Here is a 17,537-nt window from a genome sequence, read left to right on the forward strand (position 1 = left end):
GTAGCGTCTTTGGAGAGAGAAAGTAGCGTCTTTGGAGAGAGAAAGTACTATATTTAAAGAGATACAGTAGCATCTTTGAAGAAATAAAGTAGTATCTTCAAAGATGCTACTTTATCTCTTTAAAGAGAGAAAGTAATATCTCTAAAGAGATAAAGTCATATCTTTAAAGGGATAAAGTGGTGGCTTTGGGGGGAGGGGGGCAGGTTTGGGGGGTGTCACTGGAGCCCCAGCCTGACCCCCTGACCCTTCCAGATCCACTCCCTGTACCGCCGGACGGGCGCCAGCTTCCAGAAGGCCCAGGAGGAGTTCGCGGCCGGGGTGTTCTCCAACCAGGCCGTGCGCACGGCCGCAGCCAACGCCGCCGCCGGCGCCGCCACCAGCGCCTTCCGCGCGCCGTAGAGCCGGGCGGGCGCCGGCCCTGCCTCCCCGGCGCGCGCGGGGGCTCTTCCCGGGGAAGAGGAGAATCCGAGTTGCACTTTCGGTGGATCCCCCGCACGCGCGCGCGCCCGCATCGGCTGTTCAGAGGCTGCCTCATCCCAGCTTGGAAGTGCTGGTGCCTGAATCGTCTGCTGCTCGAACCCCCTTTTCCCTCACGGACAGAGGCTGTTTCTGGTTTGCGCTGGTCCCCCTCTCCCTCAGCGGGGTGGGTGGTGCCGAGGTTGAGCCCTGCCTGGCTCTGCCATCGCCCTCCCTTCCAGCACGAGCCTCCTCCAGATGTGTGACAGGGACTGGAACTGTCGCTCGCCTTCCCTGGGCTCTCCTGTGTCCCTGCCTGGTGATGACACCTGTGGGGCTTGGAGGGCCCCTCGTTGTGCCCAGTCCTGAGGCTCTTCCCTTTGCCTGCCTTTCCCTGTGATACGGGACCCCCGTGCTCTACCAAGAACATCATCCCCCTCTTCCCCCCAGGGCTTGCTCCGGTGGGATGGGGCCGGTGCAGTCCCCAGGGTGTCCTGTCCCTTTTGTCCTGTCCCTTTCCCCGTCCTTTCCCTCTCTCCAGGCTGAGGAGAGCAGGGCTGGGACAGGCAGTGCTCGGGCACATGCTGCTGGTGAGGCTTCTACCTTTAGTCCACGTGCCCCCTGTGGACCCCAAAACCAGGCTGGGTGCTGAGGAGCGGCCCTGGTGTTACTGTGGCTCCAGGGAAGGGTGAACAGCTCCTCCCACCCCCCTCCTCACCCACCCCAGGGACTGTGACCCCTCGTTCCCCCCAGCAGCCTTCACCCAAGGCCTTCACCCTCCTCGGGGGCTGAGCCAGTGCCTGTGTTCCCCTTACCTGCCCTCTGTCCCCGGGGGTCCCCGGGACAGGTCTCATGCATTCTGCTTCGCCCCATCTCCTCTCGGACGCTCCCGGTTTGTCCCTGCAGCTCCGGGGCTGGCGAGAGGCTTCGTGCCTTCAGCTCTGGGGGCCGGTGCCCGCGGCTCGGCCCCGTCCTGCTGTGGTGGGGGGTCCCGTGGGGGTCCCCGCCCCCCCCCGCTGCCCCCCGTGTGCTGCCCCCGACCGCCTCCGGGTTTATTTAAGGAATAAATGAAGTTTCACTCTGTGCCTCCGCCGCCTCCCTGCGCTGACCGGGGTGGGGGGGAGCGGCGGGGCCGGGGCCGGTGTCGCAGCTCCCGGCGGTGGCGGTGCGGGGTGGCGGGGACACGAACTACAGCTCCCGTCGTGCCGCGCAGGGGCGGCCCCGGGGGCGGGCGCGGTCGAGCAGCCGCCGGAGGGTGCGGGACCGTCCCCGCAGCTCCCGGCGCTTTGCCACCCGCTTCCAGCCGCGGCCACGGGCGCTCGCGGAGGGGGCGATGCTCGCCCGTAGCCTCCCGCCGGCCTGGCGACCCCGCCGGGGGCTGCGGGGCGCGGGACGGGCAGTCCGCCGGTAGCCGCCCGCCGGTAGCGGCAGCGGGACCTGGCCGTGCGCCCGCCGCCCGCGGAGGATGCTCCGGTGCGGACCGCGGCTCCCGCCTGCTGGCGCTGCCCCGGGGGCCGCGTCCCGGGCGGCGGCTCTCGGCCCCCGCGGGGCGGGATGATCCCCCGGCGGGGGCCCGGCGCTCCACCGACGGTCAGTGAGGAGGAGGAGGAGGAGGCGGCGGCCCCGGGGCCGCGCTCTGTCTCCGGCCGGCGGCTCTAGGCCGGCCCCGGTGAGGCCGGTTCTGTTCTCCGCGGAGCTTCTGGCGGCTCCGGCCGCGCGTGGCCGTGGGCGCTGCCCGAACCCCCCCCGCGGGGGCAGGGAAGAGCCGCCGTCAGCATCCTTCGGGAGGCGAAAGGTGGAGCCCGGCCCGTTCCCGCAGAGCGGCCGCTCCCGCTCCTCGCGGTCCTGGCGCGGTGCCGCCGGTTGCCCCGGGGCTCCGGGGCCGGCCCCGAGCCGCCGCCCGCCGCGGCCATGCCCTCCCCCACCAACTCCAGCCGCTCGCTGACCGGCCGCAGCTCCCGCAGCCTCACCCACCTCCGGCTCCAGCGCACCTGGCTGCAGGTCCTGCTGGTCCTGGGCCTCATCCAAGCCATCCTGGGCGTCCTCATCGTCACCTTCAGCCTGGTGGCGGCCACCATCACGCCCTCCACCAAGATCCGGCACTCCTGCCCGTCCTGGGCCGGCTTCTCGGTGAGTGCGGGCCCGGCGCGGTGCGGGGAGGGGGCCGCACGGCTCCCCGGGGGCCGAGCTTGCCGCCGGTCCCAGGGGATGACAGCCCCGCTGCTCCCCCACCCTCTGCCCGTGGCTGCCGCGGTGCATTGTGGGAGAATCCCAAGGTGTCCCCCAGGGTGACTCTGTGAGGGATGGGGACCCCCGAGCAGGGGCTGTCGGGGAACGCGTTGAGGTTTGCAAGGAGGGGCAGCACAGTGGTGACAGGGCAGGGGCCGGACAGCGAGGGGGGCTCTGCTCTACCTGCTGTGTACTGGGGGAAGGGCAGGACCCGGGGTCCCCCGCGGTGACCCTGCAGCTCGGATCGTGGCCCGGGTTCGCTGCTCGGTTCGGAGCTGCCCGCAGCCCCCAGGCCCTGAATCAGCAGTTTCTCCCAGCTGCCTTCTCCCACGGCTGCCCCTACGGCCCTGCTGCTCCTGGGCTGGCTACGGGCCCCCCAGGGATTGGGAGGGCTCTGCCCGTGGGCAGGGGCTGCTCGGGGCCCCATTGCCTGGCAGAGACCCCTCCCTACCCTCACCCCGGGGTTTGTGCGTCTGCAGCTGGCGCTGTCCGGGCTCGTGGGCATCGTCTCGTGGAAGCGGCCGTTCACCCTGGTGGTAGGTGTCGGGGCGGGGGGACACCCCCTCCGCATGTGGGGAAGCCCAGGATGGGGAGGCCGAGCAGACCCTCGTGCCCCTGCAGCCGTGTGTGTCGGCTCCCTGCTCCGCAGCCCTGCGTGGCCGGCAGCCCCTCTCCTCCCGCTGCAGATCGCCTTCTTCACGCTGCTGTCGGTGCTGGGCGTCATGCTGAGCCTGGCTGGCTCCATCCTGTCCTGCCAGAACGCGCAGCTGGTGAAGTCCCTGGAGGCCTGCGAGAGGGTGAGGCTGAGCGGGGGCAGCCCCAGAGCCCCCCGGGCCTCCGCGCTCAGCTCGTCCCTTGCTGCAGGGCTTGGGGACAGGGGGAGCTGCAGAGCCGGGGTCTGGCGGCGGGACGTGCCGATGGCTCTCGCGGGAGGTCCCTCATGGTGTTCCTTGTCGCCAGGAGAGGGACTCGTGTGTCTGCTGCCAGGCCCGCTCGGAGCCCCCGCCCGCCTCCTGCAGCCAACAGAGCGAGATGCTGACCATGTTCCCCAACCCCAACTGCCGGAGCATCCGCGTGGCGCTCAAGGTGGGGGTCCAGGGGGGGACAAGGGGAGCGGCTGTGCACCCCACCGTGCTCTGTGGCCTCTGCAGCTCACCCCACTGCTCCCCAGGACCTCCTCTTCAGTGTCTGTGGCTTGACCGTCTTCTCCACCGTCATCTGCACACTCTCTGCTGTCGTCTGCTGCATCCGGATCTTCTCCCTCGACATCGTCCATGTGGTGAGTCCTGGGAACAGACAGGCCTGGGGAGCAGTGCTCCCAGGCTGGGGGGAACCCGGAGTGCCAGGACAGGACTTGGCCCCGTTTGTGTGCAGATTAAAGCCCAGAATGTGCATCCCTTGCTGGATCTCTGGGCAGGGGAGTTCCAGCTCTCCCTTCTCCCTGCAGCTGGTCCCGCAGCGCTCGAGCTCTGTGACGCTGGAATGCACGTCCCCCCCTGACACTTTCCTGCAGAGCATGATGGACTTCGAGGAGTTCGTGCCCCCAGTGCCACCACCCCCCTACTACCCCCCCGAGTACACCTGCAGCTCCGAGACAGATGCACAGAGGTACCACCTGAGGGCGAGGCCGGCGGAACGGGAGCCTGTGTGCCCCCAGGCAGGGCTTGTCCCACCAGACGTGTCTTTGCTGCTCTTGCCTCTGCAGCATCACCTACAACGGCTCCATGGACAGCCCTGTGCCCCTCTACCCGACTGACTTCCCCCCGTCCTACGAGACCGTGATGGGGCTGCGGGGGGACAGCCAGGTGGGGGCCGGGGGGCTGCGGGCGGGGGAGGCCAGGCAGGGTGGGCTCCTGCTCGGCCGAGGCCTGAGCGTGTTGCCCCACAGGCCACCCTGTACGACTCGCAGCTGACAGAGGGCTCACACGCCTGCACCTGCGACCGTGTCCCCTCCATCGTGCTCAGCGGAGAAGGTGAGTGTTCCCCACGGGCACAGGGGGCCGTGGGGGGACCGGCCTTTCCCTGCAGCCCTTCACTGGCGACCCTCCGCTCCTCGCAGTGTCCATGGACAGCGGCTCCCTGATCATGTCCGAGATCATGGACATCCCCGGGGACAGCAGCCCCTCGGAGGACTCGTGCCTGCTGGAGCTGCAGGGCTCCATGCGCTCCGTCGACTACGTGCTGTTCCGCTCCATCCAGCGCAGCCGCGCCGATTACTGCCTGAGCGTGGACTGCGTGCAGTGCAGCCACCACGCCCGCAGCCCCACGCTGGGCCTGCAGGGCCCCTTCGAGGAGACCCCCCAGCCCCGCGCGCGGGGCGAGCGCTCCTACTCCTGCTCCACGGCGGAGCCCGGCCACGACGGCATCCTGGTGGGGGGAGCCGTCACCCACAGCTGCAACCGGCTGGCGGGGCTGGCGCGCTGCGCCGGGCCCTGCTTCCCCGAGGTGCGGCTCAAGGACAAGGGCTCGCTGCAGGGGCGGGGCGGCGGCCGCCCCACGGACCCCGGCGGCGCCGGGCGCCCGGGCCACCCCCGGCGCAACAGCGAGACCTCGTGCCCCTCGTCCCCGGCCCCGGGGCTGGCCCCGTGCCCGCTGCTGAGGTCGCACAGTGACCCCGGCGTCCCTCTGGCCGGCCATGCTGGTAGGTGGCAATGACCAAGGTGCGTGTGGCAGGGTCTGTTCGGGGCGGCCTCGGGATGTGCCGCGGGGTTTGGCTGCGTTTCTCCGCGGCCCCGCGGGATTGGAGCCGGGCTGAGGCGGGTGGGGAGGAATGGGGGCAGCGGGAGGGTGCTGGGGAAGGGGTCGTGCTGCTTGGGGTCCGCACAGCTGCCGAAGCCTGAGGGCTCTCTCTGCTCCCAGCAGATTTCAGGGAAGTACTTTATACCAAAGCACTGGAGGACACCGTGTCCGACTCCTCCGCCGATACAGGTCAGGGCACTGGGAGGTACTGGGATAGACATAGGGGTGGGGGGAGCGTTTCTGCAGCCCTTTGGGGATCAGGCTCGTCCTGCTGGGGCTGGAACAATGAAGACTTGTGGTGGGAATGCTCCCACTGGCTGGCAAGGGGAGACACCATGACCCTGGGGGCTGTGGGGACGGGTCTGCCATGAGCAGTGTCCCGGGGTCTGGGGACAGGGATGGGTCTGTCAGAGCAGTGTCCCGGGGTCTGAGGATGGAGACAGGTCCATCAGGGCAGTGTCCCGGGTCTGAGGACAGGGATGGGTCATTCAGGAGCAGTGTCCTGGCTCTGACAGCGGTGTCCCCACAGGGCTGTGCTCCGAGGCCTGCCTGCTCCGCCGTTCCCACTGTGACTCCCCGCTGCTGCTCCGGGCCGGCTCGGTGGGCAAGACCAAGCTGCCACCCTGCAAGAAGGTGACAGAGCAGCTGTCAAAGACCACGACCCGCTCCCTGGGGGACCTCAAGGGCTGCCGCGGCACCCGCGGGCTGGTGGCCAGGTTCCTGCAGAGACCCAAGCGCAGCCTGGCAGCCGGGGTGGAGGTGTCTGGGCACAGCTTCCACGGGCACAAACAGGTGGGTTCTGGCAGCCGCAGGTGACAGGGGTGACTCCTTCTTCCTAGAGAACCCCCATCCACACCCTCTCGCTCCCTCTGGTCCCCACCAGCACCTCCACCCTGGCCTCCCTTCCGTGGTGCCCCTTCCCCTGCCACGTACTCACGCTGTCAGCACTTCGGCTGCAGGCAGAGCCTCCTTCCCACGGCACTGCCCTTTCCCAGCCCTTCCTGGGGAGCAGCTCCTTCCCCTTGATCCCCACTGGAGTCAGGAGTGGGAAAATCTAGGAGTGGGAAAATCGTGCCTGTCGCAAGGGCTTTGTCTTTGCTCCTGAGTCACCGCACCCAGAGGCGCATTCTGACACCTCGGCTTACGGGAGGTTTGACACCTTGCACAGCCCGGGAGGCCCTGACGGGAACGAGCCTGTCCCAAATGCCACCTTGGGCGTGTGATGCCCGCCTCTGCCATCCCTGTCACCTCTGCCCTCCTGCCCCGTGTGCCGCCCGGCTGAATCGGAGCGTGGGGGCTGTGAGCTCAGGGGAGGGGGGCTGAGCACGAGAGGGTGCCACGGGCAGGGGTGTCAGTCCCATGGCTCCAGCCCATCCCCGTGGGTTTGCAGGTTCCCTGGAGCGCCTGGCCGGGCACGGAGCGGCCCCACGAAGGAATCCACCTGCAGAGCTGCGGGGACCTGAGCTCCACCTCGTCCCTGCGCCGGCTCCTGTCCGCGCGCCGGCTGGAGCGCAGCCGCCCCCGGAGCCTCAGCGGGGCCTGCAAGGAGAGCGCGCTCTGAGGGCGCAGCCCCCGTGGGGACCCCCTGCTCTGGAGAGGGGGGTCCCGCTCTGGGCCCGGCCCTGGACATTGCTCGGACGTTTCTTCTGCCCCAGTGGGGCTGGGCCCTGTGCCGTGGCCCCTGGGACTCTGCTGGGCCCTTTCCCCAGGCAGGGCCGGGGCGAGGGGCTGGTCCCCTGGGATGTCTGCTGGGAGGCTGAGACAGCGGTGACTGTGCCCTCCCTTGTCCCCAGTGCCTGTCTCTTGGGATGGCTATGCCTGTCCTCTGCCCTGTCCCCAGTGCCTGTCTCTTGGGATGGCTATGCCTGTTCCCTGCCCTGTCCCCTGTGCTGGCGCCATGCCTGTCCCTTGCCCCATCCCCTGTGCCAGCTGTGCCTGTTCCCCGGGATGGCCATGCCTGTCCCCTGCCCTGTCCCCCGTTCTGGCTGTGCCTGTCCCACACACCGGCCGTACCCCGTCCCCTGTGCCAGCCGTGCCTGTACCCTGGCATGGCCATGTCTGTCCCCTGTGCTGGCCATGCCTGTCTCCTGCCTTATCCCCTTGTGCCAGCCGTGCCTGTGCCCTGGGACAGCCATGCCTGTCCCTTGCCCTGTCCCCTGCACTGGCCGTGCCTGTCCCCTGCCCTGTCTCTTGTGCTGGCCATGCTGGCTTGTTCCCCAGTTCCCTGTGCCAGCCGTGCCTGTACCCCATGCCTGTCCCCTCACCTGTCCCTTGTGCTGGCCCGGTCCCCGGTCCCCTGTGCCAGCCGTGCCCGTAGCCTGGGACTGCCATGCCTGTCTCCTCTCCAGCCGCCCCGCCCCGTCCGGTGCCGGTCCCGGTGCCGTTCCCGGTGCCCCGCGCTGGCCGTGCCCGTTCCCCCCGTCCCCTCCCGGCTGCGCCCGGGCCGCGCTGCGGGGCCGGTCCCGCGGCCGCTGCCCCTCGCTAGAGACCGAATAAAAGGTGGTCGCCACCGCCCACGGGGCCGTGGGGCCGGTGTCACGGGGCGGGCGGGACGGGACGGGGCGGGGCGGGCGATCAGCTGACCGGTCACGGGGTGCCGGTTTCCCGTTTTCCCGATTTTCCCGGTGCCGTCGGGGCGGGGGGAGGCAGCGCGGGGCACGGGGAGCGGCACCGGGGCCAGGTCCGGGACCACCCGCGCGTCCCGGGGGGGCTGAGCGGCCCCGCTCCCCGGCGGTTCCCCCCCAGCTCCGCCGTCCCGGTACCGGCGCCGGGAAGGGCGGGGGGCCGGGCCCGCCCAGAGCCGGTGCCGCTCCTGCAGCGGCGCCCCGGGTGTGGGCGGGACGGGCGTCCCGGGCGTCCCGGGCGCCCTTAAAGGCGAGGCCGGGGGCGCGCCCGGTGCTGCGGGGCCGGCTCCGAGCGCAACGGGAGCGGCGGGGCCATGCGGGCCGCCGGTGCCCTGTGCTGGCGGCTGGTGATGGTGCTGCTGGCCGCGCACCGGGCCGCAGGTGAGCGGGGGGGACCGGGGGTGCCCGGCGGGTGGAGGAGACAGGGGTACCCGGGAGGGCTGGGGATGCCCGGTGGATAGGGGGTGGCCGGTGGACCGGAGCGGGAGGGGGAAGGAAAGGGAATACCCGCGGCTTTCCGGCGTCCGGGGATGCCCAGAAGTGTCTGGGGACACTGGGAGGTGCCGGGATGTGGAGCACGGGGGCAGCGGTGTCACCCTGGGGCAGGTGGGAGAGCTGGCAGAGACACATCCCCGAGGCTGCCCCCATCACCCTCCCGTGCTCCCCAGGCGCCCGGCCCTGCAGCCCCAAGTACTTTGGCCGCGATGCCATGGTCTGTGTCTGCAACACCACGTACTGTGACACGCTGGACCCCCTGGTCCTGCCACCCCCCGGCTCCTACGTCAAGTACGAGAGCAGCAAGGCCGGCAAGAGGCTGGAGAGAAGCGAGGGGAGGTTTCGGCGCAGACTCTGCGCCCCAGGTACCGCCGCAGGTGGCAGGGATGGGGTGGACCCCGCTGTGACCCACTGTCACACTGGGCTCCCCTCCCTGCAGACGTTGTCCTTACCCTGGACACGACACTGCGGTTCCAGAGGGTGAAGGGTTTTGGTGGCTCCGTCACCGACGCAGCCGCCATCAACATCCTCTCCCTGCCGGAAAAGGCGCAGGATCACCTGCTGCGCTCGTACTTCTCTGAGGAAGGTGAGAACACGCAGGGAGACAGGTAGGATGGTGGCAGGGACCCTGGGTGCCGGCAGGTTTTGGAGACCTCACGTCCCACTGCCACCCCCGTGCCTGGCAGGGCTGGAGTACAACCTCGTCCGGCTCCCCATGGCCAGCTGCGACTTCTCCCTCCACGCCTACACCTACGACGACGTTCCCTATGACTATGAGCTGAAGCACTTCAGCCTGCGGGATGAGGACACCAAGCTGAAGGCGAGCAGTGGGAGGGAGCAGGGTGGGATGGGATGGGGGACCGCAGGGGGCTCAGCTGAGCCAGTCCCTCCACCCCCTCCCGCAGATCCCTGTCCTGCACCGAGCCATGGCCATGAGCAAGCGGCCGCTGTCACTCTACGCCAGCCCCTGGACCTCCCCCACCTGGATGAAGACCAGCGAGTCCTACATAGGGAAGGGGACGCTGAAGGGGCAGGCGGGGGGCAAGTACCACAAGACCTGGGCCAACTACTTCGTACGGTGAGGAGCGCCCGGGGTGAGGGGACAGGGGTGATACCTCAGGGGTGATGCCACAGTGGTGGCACTGAGGACCCCTCATGGCTCACCCCTGCCCTCCACACCAGGTTCCTGGATGAATACGCCAAGCACAACCTGACCTTCTGGGCGGTGACAGCAGAGAATGAGCCCACGGCCGGGCTGATCAACAACTACCCCTTCCAGTGCCTGGGCTTCACGGCCGAGCAGCAGCGGGACTTCATCGCCCGCGACCTGGGCCCGGCACTGGCCAACAGCTCCCACCGCCACGTCCAGCTCATCATCCTGGACGACAACCGGCTCCACCTCCCGCACTGGGCCAGAGTGGTGAGCGTGGGCAGGGATGGGCTGGCACAGAGAGCTGGGGCAGAGCCCCCCATGCCTGCAGGGGCAAGGGTTGGGGCGCTGGCTCTGCCCCACAGGACCAACTCTTGTCCCTGCCAGGTGCTGGAGGATGAAGAGGCAGCTCGTTACGTCCACGGCATCGGCATCCACTGGTACCTGGACTTCATCGGTCCCATACAGGACACAGTGTTGCCCACTCATGAGCTCTTCCCTGACTACTTCATCCTGGCCACGGAGGCATCCATTGGAGCCCATTTCTGGGAGCGGGATGTGATCCTGGGCTGCTGGGACCGGGGCAACCAGTACAGCCACAGCATCCTGACGGTGAGGCCCCTGCATCACTGCATGTGATGGGCCCTGGGAAGGGCTGCCGGCGTGCTCCCTCTCCCCTCAGCACCCTGCTCCTTGGGCAGATGTCTGGGCTGTCCTGTTGCAGAACCTGAACCACTTTGTGACTGGCTGGACCGACTGGAACCTGGCTCTGGACCTGGAGGGGGGCCCCAACTGGGTCAAGAACTATGTGGACAGCCCCATCATCGTGGACAGCAGCGAAGGCATCTTCTACAAACAGCCCATGTTCTACCACATGGGGCACTTCAGGTGGGTTGGGGCCCCTGACATGCATCCACCTGCCTGGTCTTCAGCTCCATCATGGCAGCAGCTCATCAGGAGGAGAGTGGGGTGGGTTTGGTGGGAGAGGAGCTCTCCTGGGACCTGACTCCCTCCTTGAGGTTGCTTCTTGCTTCTGTCTGTGCAGCAAGTTCATTCCCGAGGGCTCCCAGCGCGTGGGGCTTGTTGCCTCCAAAGAGTCCAAGAAGACAGAGCTGGAGTACACGGCTTTCCTGCGCCCCGACGGCGCCGTGGTGGTGGTGGTCCTGAACCGGTGAGTGACACAGCCCAGCCCCTGCTGTGGGCCCTGCAACCAGTGGGTGCTGCACCTCTGACCCCCCCTGCTCTCCCCTCCGCAGCTCCCCCCAGGACATCTCCTTCGGGCTGGCCGACACCGTCGGCCTCATCTCCGCCGTGGCTCCGGCCAACTCCATCCAGACCTTCGTGTGGCAGTGGCAGTGACGGGGCCGGGACGCCCGTGGACGTGCCGGACGCAGCCGGGCTGGACGTGCGGCCCCAGCTGCCCGCGGGCTCGGGCTGGGGCGCGCGGGGGGAGCGATTCCTCGGAGCCGAGCGCCCGGAGTGAGCCGGGCTTTGAATGCCCTGTGTGTGGCAGGAGGGCCGGGGGCACCGGTGCCCCTCAGGGTGGAGACCCCACAGGCTGTGAGCGCTGTGTTCTGCTGTTCTGGCATTAAACGGTGAAGCTGCCTCGGTGTCTGCGGCTGGGAGAGAAATGTCCGGGTCCCTCCCCTGCTCCTGGGCACTGTGGCTGGGTGCCACCCAGGCATGGAGCCTGGAGGAGGACGGAGAGCAGCATGGAACACTTGGAACCCCACGGGGCAGCCCCTCTCCCTGCCCACCCCCCTGCTGCTTTGCCCCTCCACAGCTCCCCGTGGAGCTCACTGTGCCAGGGGGAGCTCCCAGTCTGCTCCCAGTTCCAAGCATGTGCTGCCTGGCAAGGGCTGGGCAGAGCCCAGGTGCTCTTCCGGTGCCTTTGGGGACAGGTTTTAGGACCTGGCAAGTGGCTCAGGATTCACCTGGCACACAGGTGCTCTGGGTCCTGGAGCAGGAACAGGAACAAAACACCTGGACACACCACTCCCCCCCATGGAAGGTCTGGGCAGGGGTTGCAGTCAAGGTTCAGCTTTCCATGCTTTTCCTGCCAAGCTGGAGCCACTCACAACCCAATGCCAGGCCAGGGGGTGTGTGAATCACATCTTTCCCAGCCCAGGGTGCTCCCCAGGGTCAGGGCTGGAGGCAGATCCAGTTCCAGAGGCATTGCAGCGTGGAGGGCTCAGGGTCCCAGCTGCCTCTGGCATTGCAAGCTGCTCCTGGGGCTTTGCCAGGACAGGGCTGCTGGCCAGGCTGCAGCAACCCTGCCTGGAGCATGAGCTGTGCCCCTGTGGGGACTGGGCAGAGGAGAGTGGGGGACCACCAAGGGGCTCAGCACCCACCACAGAGCTGGGGCAGCTTGAGCAAGTGGGCCCAGGGCCAGGAGTGGGTGCTGAGAGTGGGTCCACCCAGGAAGGAGGGAGGGAGCTGGCAGGGCGTGGGAGCAGGGGATTAGGGCAGGGAGGTCACAATTGCAGGGCGAGGAGGGCGGCCAGGCCCCCTCCGCGGGGGTGGGATGTGCCCGGGGGGGCTGTCAGGGCTGACAGCCCCGATGCTGCGTGGGCTGGGCACGGCCCAGGCGGGGTCTGTGCGTGACAGAGTCACCCTGGGACATCCTGCACCGCGGTGCCACAGCGACACTGCCCCAGGGTGGGAGCCCTGGGACCCTGCAACTCCAGGAGGAGTCCTGGGGAGAGCACCCTGCTCCTGCCCCGAGGCTGTTTGTGTTTGTCCACAAGAGGGAAATATTTCTCCAGGATCATAACTAGAGCGAGCCCCACTCCCAGTGTCCCGCTCCCAGCATCCCATTCCCAGCGTCCCACTCCCAGTGTCCCAATCCCAACATCCTGCTCCCAGCACCCTGCTCCTGGTGCAGGGCTGCTCCTTCACCTTCTTCTTACTAACCTGCCCTGGTCCTAACAGCTGGTGGCCAGATGCTGAATCACCCTGGTCCATGTGCCCTCGTCCCTGTGCTCTGCGCTGAAGGACAGAGCAGCTCTGGGATAAACGGAGCGGGGGCGAGTCCTCCGACCTCGCTGGGCTTGGCTCATTAATTCTTGTGCAAAGCCTTGCCTTGTTTGGGGCTCACAGTGGCTGGGGGCTGCTGGGGCCCCCCAGGAACTGGCCTGGCACCAGTGACCACCCTAAAGTCTGTGTCCCTCCGTGTTCCGGGCCGGGGTCCCGCTGTGGGGAACGAGCTGCGGGGAAGGAACTGCCGTGATGCCACACTGAGGCTCTCTGGCCTCGGTGTTTACCGTGTCCTGATGCCCATAAAGGTGACTCAGCCCAGCTCAGTGTCCCCAGGGTCCCCATCCACACCCTCCTGGCCAAGGGACCAAAATTCACCCCCCGACTCCTCCGCCAGCTCCTCTGAGCCCACATCCTCGACCCCGGCACGGAACGAACCCACCTGTGCGCTGCAAAGGGCGGCCACACGATGCCAACGAGAGGCCACGCGATGCCAACGAGGCCCCTGCGACCCCCACCAGCCCCCCGTGCGTGGGGAGCGGCCACAAGAAGCGGATTTTGGGGGTTTGGTGGGGCTGCCCGGCACGTCCCGCTCCGTGGTGCGAGGCGTTGCCCATCCCCTGGGTCTCACTTTTCCTGCTTGGCAGGACGCTCTTATCAGCCAGATGTTGATAAGGATGAGCTCCAGCAGCCTCCGCAGTGTTTTTGCTTCCAGGAGCTGCAGGGACCTGAGCCAGCTGGGGGTCTCTGGCCGGGTGGAGGGCAGGAAGAGCAGGACCTCAGGACGGGAAAGGGTGAGTGGGGCATCCCAGGTGGCTGGAAGCAGGCTGGGAGGTGGCTGATGGCCACAGGACCTATTAACCCCTCCCTAAAACTGGGGCTCATTAGCCTGGGTGTAGCAGTCGCGTGACAACTTAATCACACTCGGGGGTGGGAGATACACAGCACAGTAGGACTGGGTCAGGAGCTCCCGTTCAAGGCCCCTGTTTGCCCCGTGAGATGGAACCAGGGGCTGCCTGGCCCCATCTGCCCCAGCTCTGGTGGCAGCAGGGGCTGGTGTCCCGTGGCTCAGCTCCCAGCGGAGGTGTGGGACCACGGCGGGGCCCACGGCAGCACAATGCTGGGGGTAGGAGGAACTCTGATGAACTGACTTGCCCCAGAGCTGCATCTGATATGCCAGGAAAGGAGCAAATTAGTCATGAAGTGCTGCTCCACCCGGGCAGGGAGAGCTAACGGAGCAGTTTAACCCTGTGGAGGGGAGCTCTGACCTGAGGATTGACTCTCCAGGCCACTGGAGCTGTGCCAGGGAGCTGTGGTTGGGATGTGGCCACTCTCTGTCCCCTGCGCCACCCCTGTGGGGAGATACTGAGGTCGTCCCTGCAGTGACGGGCACATGTTCATGGGATCAGGCACATCCTGGGTGATGGGACCCAGATCAGGTGGGATCTGTGTGCCCAGCTGAGCTGGCCCAGTTCAACCCTGTCCTGGGCTGGAGGGTCCCTCTCAGAGGAGCAAGGAGTGCTCCTGGAGCAGTTGGTCACCACAGCTGGGCTCTGCTCCTGGCATGGCTGGTGTTGGGGAACCCAGTCCCTCTCTGTGGGTCCAACTGCCATGGCCAGGGGCCAGAGTGCAGCCCTGCTTGCATGGCTGTTGCCCACTTGTTGCCACTGCTGCCACCTTCCCCAGAGCACGCTGAGGAGGGGAGAGCAATTCCAAAGCCTTTGGCAGGGAATGGCAATGGCCCCAGCTCCTGTGTGGCCACCCCTGCAGGGTCCCTCTGCTGCCCTGGGCCATTTTGCCAGCATCACCCAGGGGTCCTGGACCCTCCCCAGGCTGGGCACAAACACACAGCAGCTCCTGGGGGAGAGTGGGGGCAGTGGGGTGGTGGGCAGGGGTAAATGGGTGGTCCAGGATGCTGTTGGAGGTTCCCAGCAGGGCAGGCAGCTGTCATGAGCTTTCCCTGGGCTCTGCCAGACTCCCAGGGGCTCGTCCAGACCATGACTGACAAAACAAAGGAATCGGCTCTTCCTTCAGGGATTGCAGAGGGGTCCCAGAGCTGCCCCCACGACACCTCCCTGTGCTGGTGGGGCCCTTCACTCAGGCAGAGCTGCCGGCGCCGTGTCGCTGTCCCTCCCTGGCACGGCGCTGGGGGGCGAGGGGGACCCGGTGTTCCCCAGCCCCACGGAGAGGAGGCGTGCGGTGGTCCCGGCCCGAGGGCAGGTACGGGCCGGGAGGAGGGCAAGGAGGAGCTGTGGGGGAGGGAGAGGGTGTGCTGTAGAGGGAGGTGTCGGAGCAGCTCCCTGTAAAGGCTGGAGCCGCTGAGGAGGAGGAGGGCTGGCAGCAGCACAGGTCGGGAGCAGCCGGGGTGAAGGTGCTGGACCCACCTCACCTACCTGAAAGACAGGGGTGTTTTAGGAGCAGGAGTTCTCTAGCAGAGGAAGGAGAAGCAGGGGCTGGGGAGATGGGGCAGATCCAGCGGGGAGCACAGCCTGTCCCTCCATCTCCCTGCCTTGGCTGAGGGTTCTCCTGCTCGCAGGTGCTGCTCCCTGGGACCTGCTGGAGCTGAAGGGACGTGGAGGGGCCATGGGGGCTCTCAGTATCCTGGGCTGGCTGCTCCTGCTGCCGCTTCTGCTGCTGATGCCGGTGCCCCGGGCGGCAGGTGAGCACGGGGATGTCCCAGGGCGCCGGGATGTCCCGGGGTAGGGGCAAGAGCCTGGGGACAGGACGGAGCCGGGTGCTGGGGAGGTGGCAGGATGCGAAGCACGGGGGCAGCACATCATCCGGGGCAGGCGGGAGAGCTGGCAGGGACGTGTCCCCGAGCCGGCAGCTGCCCCCATCCTCCCGTGCCACCCCCTCACCTCCCGTGCCCAGCAGGCGCCCGGCCCTGCATCCCCAGGGATTTTGGCCACGGCTCGATAGTCTGTGTCTGCAACGCCACGTACTGCGACACGCTGGACCCCCTGGTCCTGCCACCCCCCGGCTCCTACGTCAAGTACGAGAGCAGCAAGGCCGGCAAGAGGCTGGAGAGGAGCGAGGGGAAATTCCAGCAGAGCCTGCACACCCCAGGTACCGCCAGGCTGGGAAAGGCGGGCGGTGGTGCCACCGCAGGTCCCCCGGGCACCGCGGGCTGAGCCGGGCTCTCCCCTCAGGGCTGCTGCTGACCCTCAATGTCACCACGCTGTACCAGAGCATGAAGGGCTTCGGCGGGTCCCTCTCGGATTCGGCTGCCATGAACATCCTGCGGCTGTCACGGCCGGCCCAGGACAACCTGCTGCGCTCCTACTTCTCCCCGTGCGGTGAGCGGTGAGGGCACGGCAGCGCGGGCGGCTCCTGGGGTCACCTGAGGTGGCTGTGCCTGTCCCCGCTGCGGGGACACCCATCACCCGGGCGCCCGCTCCGGTGCTGCTTGATGCTTTTCCCGCTTTTCCCACAGGGATCGAGTACAACCTCATCCGGGTGCCCATGGCTTGCAGCGACTTCTCCGTGCGCCCCTACAGCTACGACGACATCCCCCATGACTACGAGCTGAAGCACTTCAGGCTGGTGGACGAGGACGTGAAGATGAAGGTGGGAGGCTGAAGCCGCTGCCATCGGCTCCTTGTCCCCTCTCCTGCTGGAGCTCCTGTGTGTGCCGGGACCCCCGTGACCTGGTGCTGCCGAGCCCCGCACACGGTAGCAGGGTGTGTGGGGACAGCCTGTGGGAGCTGGCACCTCCTCCAGGGCACGTCCCGGCGCATCCTGGCTGGCACTGGCGGGATGAGGAGCCGGGGCGCTGTGCCATGGGGTGGTGCTCGCCGGCTGCTGGTCCTGGCTGGGGTCCCTTGAGTGCTCCCAGTAATCCGGTGCTGGGCCCTGTAGTTTTGGGGGGGCTTCAGCTGGAGCTGAGCCGGTCCCTTCGTTCACTCCCGCAGATCCCTGTCCTGCACAGAGCCTTGGCCATGAGCAAGCGGCCGCTGTCGCTGTTCGCCAGCCCCTGGACGGCCCCGGGTTGGATGAGGAGTAACGGGGACGTCCGTGGGAAGGGGACGCTGAAGGGGCAGGCAGGGGACAAGTACCACCAGACCTGGGCCAACTACTTCATCAAGTACCGTCGCCGGGGTGATATCAAGGGATAGACTGCAGAGGGGGGCTGGGGAGGGGGTTATGGGGCCAGGCACGGGCTGAGGCTGCCCCCTCTTCCCCGCCCCAGGTTCCTGGATGAATACACCAAACACAACGTGACCTTCTGGGCAGTGACGGCGCAGAACGAGCCGCTGGCGGGGGTCTTCACGCCCCCCCAGTTCCCCACCGTCGTCTTCACGGCCGCACAGCAGAGGGATTTCATCCTACGTGACCTGGGCCCCGCGCTGGCCCGCAGCCCCCACCGCACGCGGCTCCTCATCCTCGACGACCAGCGCATCCACCTCCCGCACTGGGCCAAAGTGGTGAAGAGCAGAGCCCCTTCCTCCCCTTCCGCCTCTCGCCCCAGCCCCGGGGTTTATAGGAAATGGAGCCAGCGGCCTCTCCCAGCCCTGGGGACCGGGAGCAAACCGGGTCTGCTGGAGCAGGAGCCGGAGCCGGCTCCTTTGGGAGCAGCCGCCTCCGCGTGTGCCTGGCCAGAGTGGGGACAGGAGGTGGCACCCACATCCCAGATCCCGGCAACAGCACCTTCTCTGGGCAGAGTTTTGGCTGATTCAGCTTCCCCACACAATGCTGTTTGGGGGAATCACCTTAAACTAGGAGGAAAGAAAGTAATCCATGCCCTTGCCCTGGCCAGAGCTCCGGGAGGGCTCAGCATGTCTCTCCCTCTCTGCCAGCCACAGGGCTGGAACACCCCAGGGGGATGTGGAGGGAGGACCAGGAAGCAGCAGAACCAGGTGGGGGGTGAG

The 17,537-nt window shown here is 67.6% G+C and overlaps 3 protein-coding genes across 6 annotated transcripts in view; all 3 read left to right on the forward strand.

Moving 5' to 3' along the window:
• The window catches only part of SCAMP3 (secretory carrier membrane protein 3), a 3,621-nt gene extending 2,078 nt beyond the window's left edge, over positions 1 to 1,543 (forward strand). Inside the window, exon 8 of the mRNA XM_027703666.1 lies at positions 253 to 1,543. Within this exon, the coding sequence (XP_027559467.1) occupies positions 253 to 399 (147 nt within the window). The 3' untranslated portion in view covers positions 400 to 1,543. The remainder of the gene's footprint in view (positions 1 to 252) is intronic.
• Positions 1,544 to 1,658: 115 nt separating this feature from the next.
• FAM189B (family with sequence similarity 189 member B) lies at positions 1,659 to 7,940 on the forward strand. Of its 4 annotated transcripts, none has more exons than XM_027703658.1 (12): positions 1,659 to 2,586; positions 3,165 to 3,221; positions 3,372 to 3,482; positions 3,646 to 3,771; positions 3,857 to 3,964; positions 4,133 to 4,293; positions 4,391 to 4,490; positions 4,574 to 4,658; positions 4,745 to 5,326; positions 5,545 to 5,613; positions 5,954 to 6,216; positions 6,815 to 7,940. In XM_027703658.1, exons 1-12 carry the CDS (start codon positions 2,368 to 2,370, stop codon positions 6,983 to 6,985), a joined length of 2,052 nt encoding a protein of 683 aa, XP_027559459.1. In that variant the 5' UTR covers positions 1,659 to 2,367; the 3' UTR covers positions 6,986 to 7,940. The 4 variants fall into 4 exon arrangements, with proteins under 4 accessions (XP_027559459.1, XP_027559458.1, XP_027559461.1 ...); XM_027703660.1 differs by having other exon boundaries at positions 2,368 to 2,586; positions 5,548 to 5,613; XM_027703657.1 differs by having other exon boundaries at positions 3,165 to 3,482; positions 5,548 to 5,613.
• A 152-nt stretch (positions 7,941 to 8,092) lies between these two features.
• On the forward strand, positions 8,093 to 11,068 carry GBA (glucosylceramidase beta). The gene is made up of 10 exons (XM_027703661.1): positions 8,093 to 8,429; positions 8,717 to 8,908; positions 8,983 to 9,129; positions 9,230 to 9,363; positions 9,449 to 9,621; positions 9,726 to 9,963; positions 10,081 to 10,305; positions 10,418 to 10,581; positions 10,739 to 10,864; positions 10,950 to 11,068. Exons 1-10 carry the CDS (start codon positions 8,363 to 8,365, stop codon positions 11,050 to 11,052), a joined length of 1,569 nt encoding a protein of 522 aa, XP_027559462.1. The 5' UTR covers positions 8,093 to 8,362; the 3' UTR covers positions 11,053 to 11,068.
• The last annotated feature ends 6,469 nt before the right edge of the window (positions 11,069 to 17,537 follow it).

The sequence above is a fragment of the Neopelma chrysocephalum genome, unplaced genomic scaffold (genome assembly GCF_003984885.1).
Source record: "Neopelma chrysocephalum unplaced genomic scaffold, ASM398488v2 Primary Assembly neopelma1_248, whole genome shotgun sequence".
Classification (NCBI taxonomy): domain Eukaryota; kingdom Metazoa; phylum Chordata; class Aves; order Passeriformes; family Pipridae; genus Neopelma; species Neopelma chrysocephalum.